The 19,535-nt window shown below is 46.0% G+C and overlaps 1 protein-coding gene across 1 annotated transcript in view; it reads right to left on the bottom strand.

The window, feature by feature from the left end:
• Positions 1-16,763, bottom strand: part of UBE2R2 (ubiquitin conjugating enzyme E2 R2) — an 84,283-nt gene extending 67,520 nt beyond the window's left edge. The window contains exon 1 of the mRNA XM_069775214.1: positions 16,528-16,763. Within this exon, the coding sequence (XP_069631315.1) occupies positions 16,528-16,704 (177 nt within the window). The 5' untranslated portion in view covers positions 16,705-16,763. The remainder of the gene's footprint in view (positions 1-16,527) is intronic.
• Between the last annotated feature and the right edge of the window lie 2,772 nt (positions 16,764-19,535).

Raw genomic sequence — 19,535 nt, 5'->3', positions numbered from 1 at the left:
GTTTATTATACAGCAGGGCCTCTTCAGCCCATGTCACCTCCTTCTCTGGTGACATTCCAAAATCTTTGCCTTCTGGCCAGTCCATGATCACTTCCACAATTCCTGCGTGACTGGGGTTTCCTATGCGAGCTCGTTGTGTGATCAGTGTGACCCACTTAGTCCATGTGGCATCAGTCACGTGATGTGTAGAGGAGACCCTCCCTTTGAACATCCAGCCCAGCACTGGCAGTCGGGGTGCTAAGAGGAGCTGTGTTTCAGTACGAACCACTTCTGAGGCAGCTCAAACTCCTTCATATGCTGCCAATATCTCTTTTTCAGTTGGAGTATAGCGAGCCTCAGATCCTCGATATCCTCAACTCCAAAATCCTAGGGGTCAGCCTCAGGTCTCCCCAGGTGCTTTTTGCCAGAGGCTCCAGGTAGGGCCATTCTCTCTGGCTGTGGCATAGAGCACATGTTTAACATCTTTTCCTGCCCAGACTGGTCCAAGGGCTACTGCATGAACAATCTCCTGCTTAATTTGTTCAAAGGCTTGTTGTTGCTCAGGGCCCCATTTAAAATCATTCTTCTTCCGGGTCACTTGATAGAGAGGGCTTACAATCAGACTGTAATTTGGAATATGCATTCTCCAAAACCCCACGACACCTAAGAAGGCCTGTGTGTCCTTTTTATTAGTCGGTGAGGACATAGCTGCTATTTTGTTGATGATGTCCATCTTGCCATTTTACTCCTAAAAACTGGATCTCCTGTGCAGGTCCCTTGACCTTACTTTCTTTTATGGCAAAACCAGCTTTCAGAAGGATTTGGATTATTTTCTTCCCTTTCTCAAAGACTTCTTCTACCATGTTGCCCCATACAATGATGTCATCAATGTACTGCAGGTGTTCTGGAGCTTCACCTTTTTCCAGTGCAGCCTGGATTAGTCCATGGCAAATGGTGGGGCTGTGTTTCCACCCCTGGGGCAGTCGATTCCAGGTGTACTGGACACACCTCCAAGTAAAGGCAAACTTTGACCAGCACTCTGCTGCCAGAGGGATTGAGAAAAATGCATTAGCAATGTCAATTGTGGCATACCACTTGGCTGCCTTTGACCCTAGCTCGTATTGAAGTTCTAGGATGTCTGGCACGGCAGCACTCAGCGGTGGCGTGACTTCATTCAGGCCACGATAGTCTACTGTTAGCCTCCACTCCCCATTAGACTTCCGCACTGGCCATATGGGACTATTAAAGGGTGACCAAGTTTTGCTGATCACTCCTTGGCTCTCCAGTTGGCGAATCAACTTGTGGATGGGAATCAGAGTGTCTCGGTTGGTGCGATATTGCCGCCGGTGCACCGTTGTGGTAGCAATTGGCACTTGTTGTTCTTCAACCCTCAGCAACCCCACAATCAAAGGGTCTTGAGAGAGACCAGGCAGGGTAGACAGCTGTTCAATGCCCTCTGTCTCCAAGGCAGCTATACCAAAAGCCCATCGATACCCGTTCGGGTCCTTAAAATACCCCTGTGGTGGGTTGACCCTGGTTGGATGCCAGGTGCCCACCAATGCCGCTCTATCACTCCCCCTCCTCAGCTGGACGGGGGGGAGAAAATATAACAAAAGGCTCGTGGGTCAAGATAAGGACAGTTTAATAAAGTGAAAGCAAAGGTTGCACGCACAAAAGCAAAGAAAAAACAAATGATGTTATTCTCTACTTCCCATCAGCAGGCGATGTCTAGCCACTTCTCGGGAAGCAGGGCTTCAGTACGCATAGTGGTTGCTCCGGAAGACAAAATGCCCCCCTTCCGTCTCCCTTTACTTAGCTTTTATATCTGAGCTGACATCATATGGTATGGAATATCTGTTTGGTTGGTTTAGGTCAGCTGTCCTGGTTATGTCCCCTCCCAAGATCTTGCCCTGCCCCAGCCTGCCATTGAGGGGGGGCAAAAATGTTGGAGAGACAGCCTTGATGCTGTGCCAGCACTGCTCAGCAGTAGCCAAAACACTGGTGTGCTATCAACACCTTTCTAGCTACTGATGCAGAGCACAGCGCTATGAGGGCTGCTATGGGGAGTATTAACTCCATCTCAGCCAGACCCAATACAACCCCCTCCTGAGATAGTCTATGCCAAGGATGCAGAGAGCCTCTGGACCAGTCACAATGGGGTGTTTATGCCATTCATTCCCGGTTAGGCTTACTTCAGCCTCCAATACCGTTAACTCTTGGGATCCCCCTGTCACACCAGAAATACAGATGGGTTCTGCCCCTTTATAACTTGATGGCATTAGAGTGCACTGTGCACTGGTGTCTACTAGAGCCTTGTACTCCTGTGGGTCTGATGTGCCAGTCCACTGAATCCACACAGTCCAATAGACTTGGTTGTCCCTTTCCTCCACCTGGCTGGAGGCAGGGCCCCTCTAATCCTGGTCAGAGTATCCAGTACTCACTTCTTGTAAAATTGGCTCAGAATTCCCTTCAAGAGGATGAGAAGTAAGATCAGCCCTTCTACTCTGTTTGGAAACTGGAGCCGCATTTTTCCTGGTAGAATCCCCTTTTGTGGAGGTTTTTCCTCGCAACTCGCATACCTGTGCCTCTAGTGTTGAGGTAGGTTTTCCATCCCATTTCCTCATGTCCTCCCCATGATCACATAGGTAAAACCACAGGGCACCTCGTGGTGTGTACCTTCTATATTCTGTCTCTCAGGCAGAGGAACACTCTACTCCTAATAGCCTAGACATTGGTCCTTACAGGTGGGGATAGGACATATCCTCTTTGAAGTGCTAGAAATCCTCAGACAGCTTCTCCACAGCCGCAATGCAGGCTTGTAGGGAGGAGGAGAGATTTTCTTTGTATTGACAGAGTTGGCGAGCCACTTCATCCACTGTCGGTGCCTCTTCATCTTTCCAGGTCATTATTGCCAATGTGTTGGCATAGGACAATGGTGCGCTCCGTACAAACTTCCGCCACATGGGTCGTGTGCACTGGACTTCGTCTGGATCTTTGGGTAATTGTGGGTTGTCCGGGTCATGATGGATCATCTCTAGCACAGCTAATTCCCTCAGGTACTGGATACCTCTTTCCATGGTGGTCCACTTGCTTGATTGACATAGAACATCTTTCTTGAAGGGGTACCTTTCCTTCATGCTTGACAGGAGTCGCCTCCAGAGGCTGAGGGCTTGTGCTCCTTTTCCAATTGCCTTGTCAATGCCACCTTCCCTGGCAAGCGATCCCAGCTGCTTGGCTTCCCTGCCTTCTAATTCCAAGCTATTAGCCCCGTTGTCCCAGCATCAGAGGAGCCAGGTGAGAATATGCTTACCTATATGGTGACTGAAATCTTTTTGCATATCCCGCAGCTCACTCAAGGATAGGGATCGGGTGATTACCTCTGGTTCTGCCTCTTCCTCCTGTTCCCATGATGACCCTGGCTCACCTTCATCCTTTGCTAAGCAAACTGATTTTTTTGTATATTTCTTTTTCTGTACAGGGGCAACTGATACTGGTGCAGGTTGGTCCACTGGTTCAGTTGCAGTACTGCTTGTCAGGTTTTGGATAACCGCAGTGCCCGTTGCCAAGGTTTGGGTAGCTGCTGTGCTCGTTGCTGCGGCTGGAGGGGCTGCAGTGCCTGTTGCTGAGGTTTGGGTAGCCACAGAGCTCGTTGCCAGGGCTGGAGGGATCATGGTGCCTGTCACCAAGGTCTGGGTGCCTGCAATGCTCATCGCTGGGGCTGGAGGGGCCGCAGTGGCCATTGCTGAGGTTTGGGTGACCGCAGTGCTCATTGTTTTGTTGTTAGGTCCAGAGGCTTTCTCTTCCCCTTGAGGGTATTGAGTGGTATTGAACAGGGCTCGATAGGCATGGGCCAGGCCCCAGCACGTTGCAGTGATTTGTATCTCTCTGGAGCTGCTGGGGTGACAGCATACCTTTTCCAAATATTTTACTAGTTCTTCTGGATCCTGCACTTGTTCAGGGGTGAATTTCCAAAACATTGGAGGTGCCCACTTTTCTAGGTACTTGCCCATACTCCCCCACACACCCTGCCACTCATAATTATCCAGCCTTGGGGCAGATCTCTGGGTGATCTTCTTAAATAGTTGTTTAACCTTAAACAAGAGCTGAACCACATTCAGAAGCATGCTAATCCCTAGCAGTAGGGCTAGGACCATGCTGGTCCCAACATTCCAGGAGTATTCAAATTTTTCAGAATTCTCAAACACCATTGTAACTGGACTGAAGGAGAAAGGAGAGGGGAAGAAAGGTACCCCACCCATAGACTGGTTTTCCATGGAGGAAAGGTAAATGGTGTAATTATTAATAGTTTCCCACAGATGGCTCCCAGAGCATAAAGGTGACAGTGTTAAGTGCAAATACCAGATTAATCCTACAACCGATGACTTTATCATACCATAAACCAGTGTTATACAATACATCAAAGCAAAAACCTTAATCCACCTCCCACATATGATAAGCAGCAGAAGAGGAACTACATACAGCAAGCGAGGCAATACATAACAGAATTCTAAAAACCAGAGCAACAACTCTAAGAACACATAAATCAACATAATGACCAGCGACTATTAGACCAATATAGTGAATGCTTATAACAAATTTGTTTTAACAAACTCTGGTCAGGTTTGTTGTTATCTCAACCCTTCGTGCCTCACGTTGGGCACCAAAAATGGACTGTTGTGGTTTAACCCCAGCCAGCAACCAAGCACCACACAGCCACTCACTCCCCCCGCACCCAGTGGGATGGGGGAGAAAAAAAAAAAATCAGGAAAAGAAGCAAAACCCATGCGTTGAGGTAAGAATGGGTTAATAGAACAGAAAAGAAGAAACTAATAATGATAATGATAGCACTAATAAAATGACAACAGCAATAATAAAAGGATTGGAATGTACAAATGATGCGCAGTGCAATTGCTCACCACCTGCCAACTGACACCCAGCTAGTCCCCAAGCCGCGATTCCCCACCCCCACTTCCCAGTTCCTATACTGGATGAGATGTCACACGGTATGGAATACCCCTTTGGCCACTTTGGGTCAGCTGCCCTGGCTGTGTCCCCTCCCAACTTCTTGTGCCCCTCCAGCCTTCTCGCTGGCTGGGCATGAGAAGCTGAAAAATCCTTGACTTTTGTCTAAACACTACTGAGCAACAACTGAAAACATTAGTGTTATCAACACACAGCACTGTACCAGCTACTAGGAAGACAGTTTAACTCTATCCCAGCTGAAACCAGGGCAATCACATAAAAGTAGTCTAACAAAACAGAAGTCCCTTCTGAACATAGGGACTCTCCTACCCAATGTCATCATCATGTTCTTCTGCCATAACACACCTCCTTCATAATATTTTTTTTAATCAAATGATTTATAATAAAGTTTAGATTACAACAATGCAAGAGAACCACTATTCATACAGAGTTTGTTCCAGGAAACATACTGCATCTAATCTTTCTAGAGTATCGAAGTCACTGCTCTATACTTAACAAGAGAAAGGAAGAAAAACCCCAGAACTTACTAATCCCCCCAAGCTATGAACTAATGCATGCTGAACAAAACAGCTAGGAGACCACAAATAAATTGGTGCATACAAGAGTTAGAAAGAAACTTGAGGTGTTGGAAGGCTGCATCAATTCTGTATCTATTTACTAACCTCCATCCAGAGCTTTGCTAGATTTACTTAAGTAAAACTCACAGGCTCCTCCTAGCATCACCAGCAAGCTTAATTTTGTTTTAATAGCAGAAACTAGCCATTTTAGAAGTGTTGGTTAAGAGTAGGCAGGTCAAAAATACTTCAGTGTTCTCTTGGAAATAGGTGAAAGTCATCCACATGCTCAAAGCCAATAACTGCAGAGGGGAAGATGAAACAGAACACAGCTGAGATACCAGGAGCTCTAATCAAGTCACACATGGTGACCTTATGTCAGCCCTCAAGTCATGCCCCAAAGTACAGTCAGTTCAGTATAGGAAAAGAAATAAAGGAAGAGGGAGACACCCAAGATAGGCTTGGATTCCCAGAGACCAAGACAGATGAAGAGGCCTGGTAGCATCACAATGACAGGTCTTTTGTGGCCAAGCATACTAGAGCCTTCCTCCATGCCTTTGCCATTGCACAGAGCTGACCCCACAGCACGTGGCATTACCTACTTGGACAGCAGGCAAGATATCAAGTATGGTGCACATGCTGAAGATATGCCCATGTGACATTTCATTGCACCCCCTTGAGGCCTGGGAACAGGGAATGCCATGCTTTGGTATGGTTACTCACTACCCTTACCCCAACCTGACCTGATCTACCACTTAGCAACATGCCTACAGCTCCCAGCAGGAAGCTTCTTGGCTAAGCTAGGCAGCACATACCTACAGCAGCCAGCCTGGCTGTGGTCTTCAAGGACTTACCATTAAGCAGCATGGCTTTTCACAGCCTTTGTTGATTGCCAGCATGTTACTTAATTGCCCCTTGCAGGCAAGATATGGTCCCTGGTTGAAGAGCCCAAACATAAGCATATCACTCACACCAGAGACATGAGCCAAAGTGAACAACTAAATACATAGCAAGTATGGGATAAGCCTACAACTTGGATGAAAGTTAACAATGATTTGTCCAAATTGAACATTAAGGGGGCTACTTCAAATCAGTGAAATCCAAGTATCACCCCTAATAGCACTAGAAGCCAGACTTATTCCATAACATCCAGAAGAAAATGGCCAAGACCAGCAGTCTTCTTACCCCATCCCTCCTTAGTAGCAGCCAATACAACTATGATCTCTTTCCAACTAGAGAATAGCCATAGATGATATGGGCTCAAGACCATGAACCGTGCTATTATTGCTATTTAAAAGAGCTCCAGAGTGACATTCCACAATGACCCTGCCAAAGCTGGTCTTTAGCTCCTGATGAGTCTGCCCATAATCCTCTGAGGGTCAAAACAAGCTTCAGTATTAACAAGTTTTCAAAAATAATCCAGCTGATTCCAAAATGTAAAAGCCAAAATGTTCACAGCCTCAGTGAAATCTACCCCACCTATCCAGCTTCCCCCAAGTAGTGCTGCTATTGCTGTATTTCAGGCCAAAGGCAGCCAAGCTTCTTCCACACAAAAGACTGCTACTGACAGGGGAAAAGAAAAAGTTAAATTTCATGGAAAGTATATTAGTCAAATTTTGAAGCACATAAGCCTTCAGGTTTCTGGCAGACACTGAGAAATGGAAATCATTCCATATGTTGGTCTCAAAACTTTTTTTATATGTTCCAACAGAGATTATACAGCAATAAAAAATGCCTAGTTTCATTTAGAAGTTCAGTGGTCTTTCAAAAAGAGAAGTGACAACAGGTCCTCTATAGAGAATTGTTTAAACATGACTGTGGTTGCCTCAAGAAACAGCCGCTTGACACTTACAGAATTATACAAGAGAAGAAACATTACCATCATCCACTGAATTTGAACACTAAGTTTTCAACAAGAGTTGAACTTCAATGCCTTTTTTGCTTAGCATTTTGAATAACTTATGGTCACAACAAAAAAAAAACCCAATGAGGTTAGGCAGAGATCTCATTGAAGTGGCAATATTAAGAACAGACAAGACCTCTTTCCACCTTAACTAAAAAGTACCACACCCCTTTATCTGAAGCTTTTGGGTATGAGCATTTTGTTACCACATAAATGACAAGTTAAAAGGGATTTAAATAATAGCTACAAGACACTTAAAAGGTACAAAAGAGACCTTAACCTCTCAAGTTATACTGCTTAATGCACCACTGAAAGGCATTCAGCTACTATGTGTGGGTACAGCTACTATTCTGCAAGAGAAGTAACCACAAGCACCAAGATGAAATTGTTTTCTTCAAAAAATTATAAGCAGCCCATTCTTTTAATAAAGGTGAGTGCTTTTAGAGATAGTTATTCTAGCCAAGATAAGCAAACATTTGCACACCAGTGTAGTTTACATCCATGAATTGGAGGCTTATACAAGCAGACTTTATGCAAGAACAAATGCATCTTCACAAAATAAGTCAAAGCTACTCCATTGCATGGCTTTTGTTTTGACAAGGCCAAAAAGGGTGCTGCAAAAGAGAATATTATTTCAGCCTTTGCCTAGGTCTGACAGTAAAAGGTTTCTAGCTGCAAAGTAGTCTAAGGATTAATTTAAAACCAAGAATTTTTGCACAATGGACAAGTGTATTGCACAAGAATCGACCCAAGTGGCACAACTGGCTAAACATTGGTCCTTACACTGTCCCAATACTCTGGCAAAGGGTTTTGCATCTTAACCCCTCCAAATATTTTGCCACAATGAACATTAAAACATACGTTTTTAATACTTTAACTAGGATACATATCTTAACTTGGGAAAGAGTCACATAGCTATTGCAAACATGTCCCTACTGCTATGAACTTAAGTTTCATCTCCCAAGCAAGGGCCCTTTACCTGAATTTCTAAGTTAACTTGTATAATTTTAAGAGAACAAAACAGACCCATGGGAACACATCATGTCATGCTTTTAGTACTAAAACCTTAAGGAATTAGGTACAGCCTGCCTGCCAGGCAGCCTTCTCTTTGTTAATCACAAATACCATGATATCTGAAAGCGTCACCCATGTAAGACAGCCCCTTGTTCTCCATGCAATAGCCTCAATTAAAAAAACCAAACATCCAGGAAGTCTTAAGGTCATGTTTCTTCAAGTCAATCAAGATTCAAAAATATCCTACATGCACCCCAATTCAGTAGCTTTATCATTTTTCTATTTGTAGGCCACTTTGGGCAAATATTTATACATTTTAAATATTTCAGAAAATGTGGAGATAGGCAATCAATTTGGCTCATCTTGGCTACTAGTGCTTCAGGGGAGGGTACACAATGCCAAAGTTATTACTGTTAAACTGGCCTGGTGAGATGAAATTCTCAGTAAGTCACTACCACAAAAGCTTAGAAGAATTGTGGTTAATTTTACTAACTCAAAATGCTGGATAAAACACTAAGGTTTTAAAAATGAAGTTGTACTCTGGAAATAGCAAGCTAATTTTGTGCACATGCATATGTGTATGCACACATCTGATCATATGCAGCCCAAATTATAAGAGGACCTGTTATATTATGAGTCATATAACCTCTAGTCCATCCACACTGCAGTCCATTTGTAACTCTGCTACATTTCCAACTTTAACTCAGTTACACTTAAGATCAACATAAGATCTCCACTGTTTAGTCTATACTATTCATTACTATGAATACCTGATGATGGCCATAAACTACACAGCCAAACTGCATACCAAAGATCAGAGTTAAGGTTCTGCAAGTGTTTTGTTTCTGACATTTCCTACCCTCTAGATGCAAAATGAGCATCATGCAGTAGACCTAAAGTGCTATTAAAAAGAAGATACTCAGTGTGAATATATCACTATGTAAAATAGCAGGCAGTATAAGTGCGACTTCAGAAACAGCAAGGTAAAACCATGTTTGAGCTTTTGAGAAATTACAGATGTGGTCCCACACTCACTGGCATAACATCACTGCAATACTGGAGATCTTAATTTTTTTGTTCACCTAGTAAATCCTTAAGAACAACACCCTTCTAACACTAAAGAGTCAAAAACTTCCACTAACTGCCATAATACGAACCAGATCTAAAGCCATCTACATGCTTTTAGTTACTGTCTCTTGAACAGACTGGCAAGAAATTTTAAGCAGCACAGTTTTTTTGCATTGTTATCCAAGAAAAATTTTGGGTTGTATTTTACCTTATCAAAGGATCATTCCATGCAAGCTCATGGAAATAGAGCCAAACAATGGAAAAAATTATGCAAACCAACAGTGCTCAATCTTTCCAAATGGAAAGCTTTCCATTTTTACTCTAATGGCAGAGGCGGGCTGTGCTACAGCGCTCCTCTTGCCATACAACAGGACCTAATTGCACATGATCTTGTATTTTCAGGCAGTATTAGAACTGGAAATCACCATCTGTGCTTCTAAGCGTACACAATAATCCTACTTGGATCAGAGGAGCCCTAGGGAAAGGACTAGGAGCTGGCTACCATCATTACCTTGCCTCCTGAGGCTAGGCAGCTGTCCAAAACAGGCTACAGGCTAGATGAGTTGTCTGGGGGGTTCTGTGGGGCCCACAGACATAACCATCCAAAAAAAACTACACGCAACAGCAGAGTGAGGGTCAATCACGTATTCACCAGGCCCAAGAGTTAGATATCTGTATTGGCTTTGTGTGGCAAGGTTTTGGTAGCTGGGGGGGGTTACAGGGGTGGCTTCTGTAAGAAGCTGCTGGAAGCTTCCCCTGTGTTTGAGAGAGAGCCCATACCAGCCAGCTCTAAGACAGACCCGCCGCCAGCCAAGGCCAAGCCAATCAGCAATAGTGGTAACACCTCTGTGATAACATTTTTAAGAAGGGAAAAAAGTTGGGACAGACAGAAACAGCAGCCAGAGAGAGGAGTGAGAACATGTAAGAGAAACAAGCCTGCAGACACCAAGGTCAGTGAAGAAGGAGGGGGAGGAGATGCTCCAGGCGCCGGAGCGGAGATTCCCCTGCAGCCCGTGGTGAAGACCATGGTGAGGCAGGCTGTCCCCCTGCAGTCCATGGAGGTCCACAGTGGAGCAGATATCCACCTGCAGCCCATGGAGGACCCCACGCCGGAGCAGGTGGGTTCCCGAAGGAGGCTGTGACCCCATGGGAAGCCCACGCTGGAGCAGGCTCCTGGCAGGACCTGTGGATCTGTGGAGAGAGGAGCCCACATTGGAGCAGGTTTTCTGGCAGGACTTGTGACCCCGTGGGGGACCCACGCTGGAGCAGTGTGCTCCTGAAGGGCTGCACACTGTGGAAAGGACCCATGCTGGAGCAGTTCATGAAGAACTGCAGCCCGTGGGAAGGGCCCACATTGGAGAAGTTCGTGGAGGACTGTCTCCCGTGGGTGGGACCCCATGCTGGAGCAGGGGAAAAGTGTGAGGAGTGCTGCCCCTGAGGAGGATGAAACAGCAGAAAATAACGTGTGATGAAATGACCGTAAACCCCATCCCCATCCCCCTGCACCACTGGGGGGGCTTGGTGGAGAAATCCTGGAGTGAAGTTGTGCCCGGGAAGAAGGGAGGGGTGGAGGGAAGGTGTTCTGAGATTTGGTTTTATTTCACATTACCTTACTCTGGTTGAGTTGTAATAAATTGAGTTAATTTTCCCCAAGCTGAGTCTGTTTTGCCCGTGACGGTAATCGGCGAATGATCTCTCCTGTCCTTATCTCAACCCACAAGGTCTTTGTTATATTTTTTCTCTCCCCTGTGCAGCTGAGGAGGGGGAGTGATAGAACAGCTTTGGTGGGCACCTGGCATCCAGCCAGGGTTAACCCATCACAATATCGTAACTGTGCTTATGATCAGTGAACCAACATCTGAAGTTTCTTGCCTCCCTGTAGACAGCTTAGCAGCTCTTTCACTTTGGAGATAGCCTGCTCTGAACAGGAGCTATTCAGACCTGGAGCAAGCAACTCCAGGCTCTATTCACCTGCAGTTCCATATCCCTTTGCTGCATCAAACCTCTGCTTATTAGCATCAATGATACCTAAAAGGCAACCAAAATAGAAGATTAAGTACACTGAGAGAAGCTCTGTAGCACCTTGCAACACAGAGGCCTGCAGAAGGCAGCTTTTTGTGCCGAGTACCATTTTTTCCTTGGCACCAAGGAATATTTTTGTGGAGTTAAATGTTCTACCAGTTACAGCTTTTATTTACTTAATTTTAAGCTTTCTGGGAAGTAGCCTACAATATCAAACTTTTAAACATGGTGCTAATACTTGCCATCAGTTATCTGTAAGAAGTTCCATATCAATTCACTGCTCTGAAAAAAATTACTCCCACATATTGCAAATTGCTTTGAAATCAAAACAAATCACTTAGAAGAAGCTGAGATCCAACAATACAGAACTCTAAACAGCACACTTAATGAGTTAAAGCAAGGAAAACAATGCCTTGACAAGTATTTAGCCCCCAAATTACTTGAGAAAACTATTCCTAATGCTTGGGTTCCCCCCCAAACTTGTGTCAAGACTTGCTCCTTCAAGTAGCAAAAATACCTTATGAAATAAATTGCCTTCAAAACTATCAAATAGCAACTCTAACAATGCAGTTAATTTTTCTTGCTTCCTTTCATGTTAGGTGTATTAATTTTCATCCACCCAGCCTAAAAATCAAAGGAGCTTTTAATATTGACTCTTGCTCTACATTAAACATGCTTCTTGACACAGCATACTTGGTCAAACCATGCTTCTAGACAATGCTATGCATTTAATAATGAAGTTTCTACTTGTATAATTTCTCACTTGCACCTTCCCTGAAATATTTGCTCCCAGCACAAGAATACCATTCAGCTATAAAAATGAGAAGATTTTCCTCTTTTAAAAGGAATCAAAAGCTGCAATGCTAAGGTGCAATTGGACAAAACACACAGAGCTTCAAGTAAGCCATCAGGAAGCACCTTCTAATAGCTCTGCAAGTATCCTGAAAACATCACTTGATCAAAGCATTGGGCAGAGGTTTATCAGCCTCCAGGCTCTGAAGGCCCAAGCATCAAAGACAGACACTGGATTTCAAGGCAGACAGAGAGACCAATCAACAGTCAATTGAGATGGTGAAAGTTTCACCATGCACAACCCTCAGCCATTGAAATCTATCCCAACTAGCACCCATCATCACCAGATTACAGCTTAATAACCTTCATTGTTGTGGTCCCCATTTAAGTATCAGCTGCCAAAATTAAAGGTGAAGAAGTTCTTCTGCCATGTAGCAGAGAGCCCTCTCAGCTGAATGGAAGATACCTATGGTATAAAGGTGGCATCAATGAACTGCTCACACAGTCTGCAGAACTGTAGCAGTCTGGTTCTCTACTGCTTAGGCACTGCTTGCAAATCCAGAAAAACACATTCACATCATTTCTAGAGTAATTCAGAACTACCACATAGCCCAGTGGAGTCTGATCTAAAGACCTTTCTTATCACACTATGTCCTTCCCAGCTGACCTAAGAAGCGACTGGCACGATCTATGACCTGGACATGAAGCATTTCATTCTGAGAAAAATCTTCCCTTTGTCACTCAAAGAACACCTCAATAACCGAATCAGCTGTGAGCAAATCAACATCTTAGACACACAAGGTCTACCCACCTTTCACCCTTAAACTCTGAATGAGTCAGTGACCAAAAACCAAGTTCACCTATTGCAATCAAATACCTGTAGCCCAACACAACTGATTCTGCCAGAAACTTTAGTCAAACTGGCAATTTCTTGATGACAGCAGCTGAGGGACAGACATTTACTCTTATCACTGGACCTCTTTGGAGGACTTAACATCACTAACCCTGAGCTACTTTTGCCTTGCCAGCAAGGAATGAGGTAACCAGTGCATGAAATAGCTCAACTCCTTCCTTGAGGGTGGTAGTCAGGAACTTAAGCAAAGGGTTGCCCAAAACATTATTCCCTGTCATACTGAATAGCTACATGAAGTCACTAGATAATGCAAAGATTGACAGGGATAAGGACAGCCATGCAGAAACACCTGGACTTGTGACAACCTCCACTGCAGATGTGCACCTTCAGCTGATTGCATAAGGGGGGCTTGCAGTTCAGGACTGCTCCTATCCCTCACAGATACAAGCTGCTCTTCACACAGTGGTTGCTTCTGAAGGCTGCTGCTCTTTCCATCTAGCTGGGAGGTCCTAAACTATGAAGCACTGCAGCAGATCTGAGCATGCTATATTAGTTGACAGAATATGCTTAGATGCTGTGCTTGAATTTTTAAGAAGTCCCTGACTTATAGCCAGTACTAAGGTATTAGTAACCTACCATTTAAACATTCAGGTGGACATGTTTTCTGCTTCAATTTATCAAATGCTAGAGTTACAGGATTAGCAACTGAAACCAGAATCTGTTGAAATGTTGAACCAGCTTTTAACAGCAGTAGCTCCTGTCAAGGAGGCGCAAAGAGCAATTTCCTCATTTCAGTTTATTCAGCTAGTTCAACAACCTAGAGAGAAAGGTCACATTTCTCCAAGAATAAACAAGGTGCCAAAAAGCTGATGTTACCAGCTCCAAGAGCACAAATCAAGCATTTGTATTACCAATCAACTATCACTAACACTTTCTTTAATAAAGTCACATTAAACACAGGTTTTCCTCAAAATATTTATACTTGAGCTTAACTAGAAGCCCTTGTACTTTCCCTCCAGTTCTTACCCTCAAACCACACCTCAAGCAGAAGAAAATTCACAAACTCTCATCACCACAAAGTTTAAGAAAAGTTACATCCTGTAATTACGTATTCCTTATCCTGCTTACCTAATCTTTGGAAACTAAAAAGACAAAACAAGATAAAGCTAGATGTTTCATCAAGCCATTAAACCTGAAAAATAAATCAGATGCTGATCTGAACTAGTGCTCACCTTGCATACACTATGAATATATCCTAGAAGTCATGCCGCCAGATAAAGTTTAGGGTATTAATCTTACCTCTAAACGATTTAGTAAGCCAAGTCTACACACATCTAAAGGTTTGCCTAAAGGCCTAATACAAAGCAAGCCAAGAACATCACTTCTCAGGACAACAGGACTCCTCCTCCCTAGGGACAGAATGAGGGTCTAAGACCACTTTTTCAGTGGCTCAGAACTTAGGATGCATAACTAAAGATGAAACACTACCAAAACAAAAAACACCATGCACAGCTCCTCACCAAGGAAAGACGAGACAGAAACAACACAACAGACTCCAGCCATGCCACTTGAAGGGAAACCCTCTGCTGTGGGAGGGTGAAGCCATCATGAGACCTTAGTCTCCCACTCAAAATAAGTATCACAGGATCAGTCAGAAGAATTTAGAAGAAAGGCACAACAGTTCAAGGACATAAAATACCAAAAAAAAAATCATGTTTATAATACTGAGGTAAGGCACCTGGCAACCTTGCCTAAATCTACACTTGTTAATGCACATCCCCAGATTATTTCACAGGCTGCTTCAGCTTCTTTCCAGGAACAATTACAAACATACAGTCCAGAGAGCTCCCCAACCAAACAAAAATATTTTGGCCCATTATGATTTCTTGGAAAAAAAAAATGGATTAGCAATGTAAGTGCAGGAAGAGGTTGCCAAACCATTTGGATGTAAAAATGACCCAGTTACCAACCCAAGACTAGAGCAACTTCCCGAATAAGTAATAATGGAGGCAAGTCTAAGAATATACCCATCACAACTACATGAGTAAGCCAGCCAACTCATTACAAAAGGCAAGCCTTGTGCCAAAGCCTTCTCTTCCTTCAAAACAATGAGGCCAAACTGAATGCGACTCAAATACATTATTCCCCAAGCTACAGGTTATTTTGGTTTTGTGGAACAAAGCTCTTAAACCTTGACCCAGAGAAGCCAAGAGGCACGTTAGCCAAGCAAAGAGATCATCCAAAAATGTTTTCAGTTTGACAGAAGTCAAAGGGCATGAAACAGGAGACACAGGAGCCACTACTAAAATGATAACTCCTGAGAGAAGCAAGCTGAAGGGGACAATATTTTGCCAGAGACCAAGCGGACATCAAGTGCTAAGAGGTATGCCCAATGCAACATATCTTCTGCAAGCACCAAGGTTTTTTTAATTGCTTCTTTTAAGAAAAACATGCAATTCCTCCTCCAGTTGTTTTGAGAATTTAAGTCTGCTCCCTTCAGTTCCTTTCTGGGATGGCAATACCAGATTTCTTGCTTACTATATTTACAAGAGGGGAAATAACAACCACAAAAGTTTTTTTGGATTAACAGGAAGCTTGAGAGAGGAATTGAAAGCATTTATCTACCTTCACCAATTATGTGTTGCTGTAGGCCTTTGAAGGCTGCCCTCTACAAGTTTGGAGAGAAAGAAAAGGAAAACGGGGGGGGGGGGGGGGAATAATAATAATGAAAAACAATCCTGAAGCCCACAAAGTTCTGAGGAAAACACAGCCTTTATCCTGAATTAGTCATCCTACACAGGATGCTCCTGTGCAACCAGTGAAGCTATCGAGGGATGATTAGGAAGCCCCTTACTTTGAAATAAATATACACAGACCAGAGCCAAGCGGACAACGTGGGGCAGAAGGGAAGAATTTGCACCTTGCCACGAGGTACCTACCTTTCTTTGGGGTGAAAGCAGGGAAATAACAGAACAGAGGCAGCTGTGGCACGGCCCCCTCTCCCCAGAGCTCATCCTGAGGGAGAGGGGAAGTCCCGCAGGCCCCAGCCAACCTGCCCCTGCAGGCCATCCCCGTCCCCACACCACCGGCAACAGGAGGGGACGAGCAGCTAGCAGGGCACTACCGAGGGACGCCGCGCCTCCCTACCCCCCCTCCGTCCGCAGGCCCCAACACCCTCCCGCGGGGGGCGGAGGGGCCGACAGCAGCCGCGGGCCCGCCACCCCACCAGGACCCCTCTGAGCCCGACAAAGAGGCCCGGCAGGCGGCGAGGGAGGCGTGCAGGCCCCAGCGGCGGCTCCCCGGGACCACCGCGGCGGCAGGAAGCCCGGTCCGCCAGCAGGGCGGGGGGAAGGCCGTACCTTGAAGTAGCCACCCTCGTAGAGGGTGTTGGGGGGCCCGAAGATCGCCACCTCCCAGTTGTAGAGGTCGGACTCGTCGACCAGGGTGATGCGGAAGCCCTCCACCGGCTCCTCCTGCAGCGACTTCAGCTCCAGCATCAGCGCCTTCTGCGAACTGCTCATCTGCTGCTGGGCCATGGCGCGGCGCGGCCCCCGCCGCCCACGCGCTCCCGCCGCGCTACTCCACGAACCCCCGCCCCTCCCCGCGCTGACGGCTACCGCCGCCGCCACTTCCTTTTGTGACGGCGCCCGCTCGCCGCTGACCTCAGCGCGCCGCGCCGCTCCCGCAGCACGCCCCGCCCCTACCCGCGCACTTAAAGGGGCAGCGCTCCCCGCCACAGCGCCTGTGGGGTATGCGGGTGAATGGTTCCTGGTGCTGTATCAGCCCCTATGGGCCAGGCCCGCATTTTCCCTCCGGCGAGGCCTGGCCATACAGCGCCTGGCGCGGAGGCCGCGGGGCAGGGGGAGAAGCCACGTGCTGGGCTGGCAGTGGGAGCAGGATGGAGGGGGTGGTGCTGCGTGGGGGTCACGAGTGGGTACGGCCGGCCCACGCTGCTGCGCTGACAGATGCCCACGGTCAAAAAACCAGCCGGTTTTGTACAAAGGATGGTTTTTGAGGAGTGACCTTGCATGACCTAGGGTCCCCTAAAAATCCTGCAGTAACCCCTAAGCAGCAGCAGGAGAGGAACAGGCAGTTAGCCCCCTCCCATGTGTAATGAACGGGTTAACTTTGTTCATGAAATCGAGAAGGGGGAAGAGACATATTGAGAGTTAACATATGCCTTGTGTAATTAACAAAAACTTGCTTAAGTGATGCGTGAAGGTCACGGGAAGAGGGCAATGGCTATAACTTACTAGATAAGGAGAGGAAGGACAACAGCTGCAATTAACAAAGACTGTATTTCTCCACATCAAAAGACATTCTACATCAAAGGATACTCATCCTTGAGAAAACTTACCGAATCTACATAGTAACAGACCTGCACAAGTGAAGAAAGAAGAAGCAGGACAAGGCGGAGACTTACAAGAAAGGGGTACATGAAATGTATATAAGGAATGTAACGGTAACATAAAGTTGCGGGCCTGTGGCGGAGCATTGCCTCCCCGGCCGCCCAGCGCTGTTTTGCTCTCTTATCGCTTGCTAATAAATTCGATTTTTTTTTCAATACAAATTGGCTCCTCCAATTTGTCACGAGCGTTTATAACAAATTTGGTGCCGTGACTCGGATCCAGGTTCTCTGGTGCGGACCCTCGCAAGCGGGGAGGCGCCCTATCCTTGGATAGCCCTGTCTTGAGGAGGTGTTGTCACCACACCCTGGACCCGCGAACCCCTTTAAATTACAATAACTGAGCAAAAGAACCTGCAGGACCCCTTAAATTTTGTGCACGAAGACCAAGCGAAGACCCAGGAGCGGGTGAGTATATAAAGTGTGAGCCGTTTGGTTGGGGTGGTTATCCCGAGGTGCGACTGTGTGAGAGGTCTCTCTGAGATCACGCGAGTGCGGACCCTCCAGTAGTGCAGTTCTCGTAGCCCGCGAGGGAGCAAGTCACGACCGAGGGGAAGTGAGTGTGTGTGTGGATAAGGGCACCTCGGAAGATGGGACAGAGGAAAAGCAAGCCCTCTGGACCCATGGGAATGGGGAAGGGAAATAAGTTACCAGACATACCCCCTGATAGTCCCTTAGGCCTGATGATAAGATATTGGGACAGTTCACCAAAGAGAAAGGATAAGTCTAAGGAAAAAATGATCAATTATTGTATTGAGATTTGGGGTGGGAGACCTCTCAGCAATCCTCATGTACTTTGGCCCGTGTTTGGGTCCTCTGAGGATTGGGTGTGTCAACAATTAAATATATGGGTAAACAATAAAAGACCACCAGCCAGCCCAGAGGAGAGTGAATATGCTGCCTTATGGATTCCCCAATCTTGGGAGCCGTCATTCCTATTTGCCTTAAGGGAAAACAGATCAGATAAACCTCAAAAAAATGATGAGGACCCCCTTTGGCCCCCTCCCTATGCCCCTCAGGCCCTTCCGCCTCAGGACCCACCCCAAGGCCAGGAAATAGCCCAGGCCCGGGGGGGTCAGATTCGGAACCTGATTCCCCAATCCCGGCACCCCCTCCCAGAAGGTCTGCACGTAATAGAATAATGCAAGGAAAGGAAAGATTGTTTCCTCTTCGGGAAATGTTGGTGCCTGGTGGGGATGGACAGGAAGGACCGGGAACGGGGTATGTGGCAGTCCCCCTTAATACAGGGGATGTAAGGGAATTTAAGAAGGAAATGGGGAATCTGTTAGATGATCCCCTGGGGGTAGCCGAAAGGTTGGATCAATTCTTGGGACCGAATTTGTACACGTGGGATGAATTACAGTCTATCCTGGGTATATTATTTACCGTAGAGGAAAGAGACATGATTAGAGGGGCTGGGATGAGAGTGTGGGACCAGCAGCATCAGGCTGGTCCGGTGGCGGATCAAAAATGGCCCTTAAATCGGCCAAACTGGAATAATCAGGATCCGGCTCATAGGAATAATATGTCAGACTTGAGAATAATTATAATTCAGGGGATACGGGAATCTGTTCCCTGAGGACAGAATATTAATAAAGTCTTTCGTGAACAGCAAAAGAAAGATGAGACCCCAACAGAATGGCTTGAGAGGCTAAGGAAAAGTTTCCAGCTATATTCTGGGGTGGACCCTGCCACTCCTGTAGGACAAGCGTTGCTGAAAACTCAGTTCGTGGCCAAGTCGTGGGGAGATATTAGGAAGAAGTTGGAGAAAACTGAGGACTGGCAGGAGCGGGGGTTGGATGAATTACTTAGAGAAGCTCAGAAAGTGTATGTGAGGCGAGAAGAGGAAACGGAAAAGTGACAGACTAGGCTGCTGGTTGCAGCGGTAAGAGAGGGACAGAAAGGTGTGATAATGAGACCCGGTCGGCCTGGTGGGGGGGATAAGGAAAGAATCGGGGGGAG

Source organism: Haliaeetus albicilla, chromosome W (assembly GCF_947461875.1).
Source record: "Haliaeetus albicilla chromosome W, bHalAlb1.1, whole genome shotgun sequence".
Classification (NCBI taxonomy): Eukaryota; Metazoa; Chordata; class Aves; order Accipitriformes; family Accipitridae; genus Haliaeetus; species Haliaeetus albicilla.
Note: the sequence above shows the minus strand (reverse complement) of the source record. Positions and strands in the feature narration are given on the sequence as shown.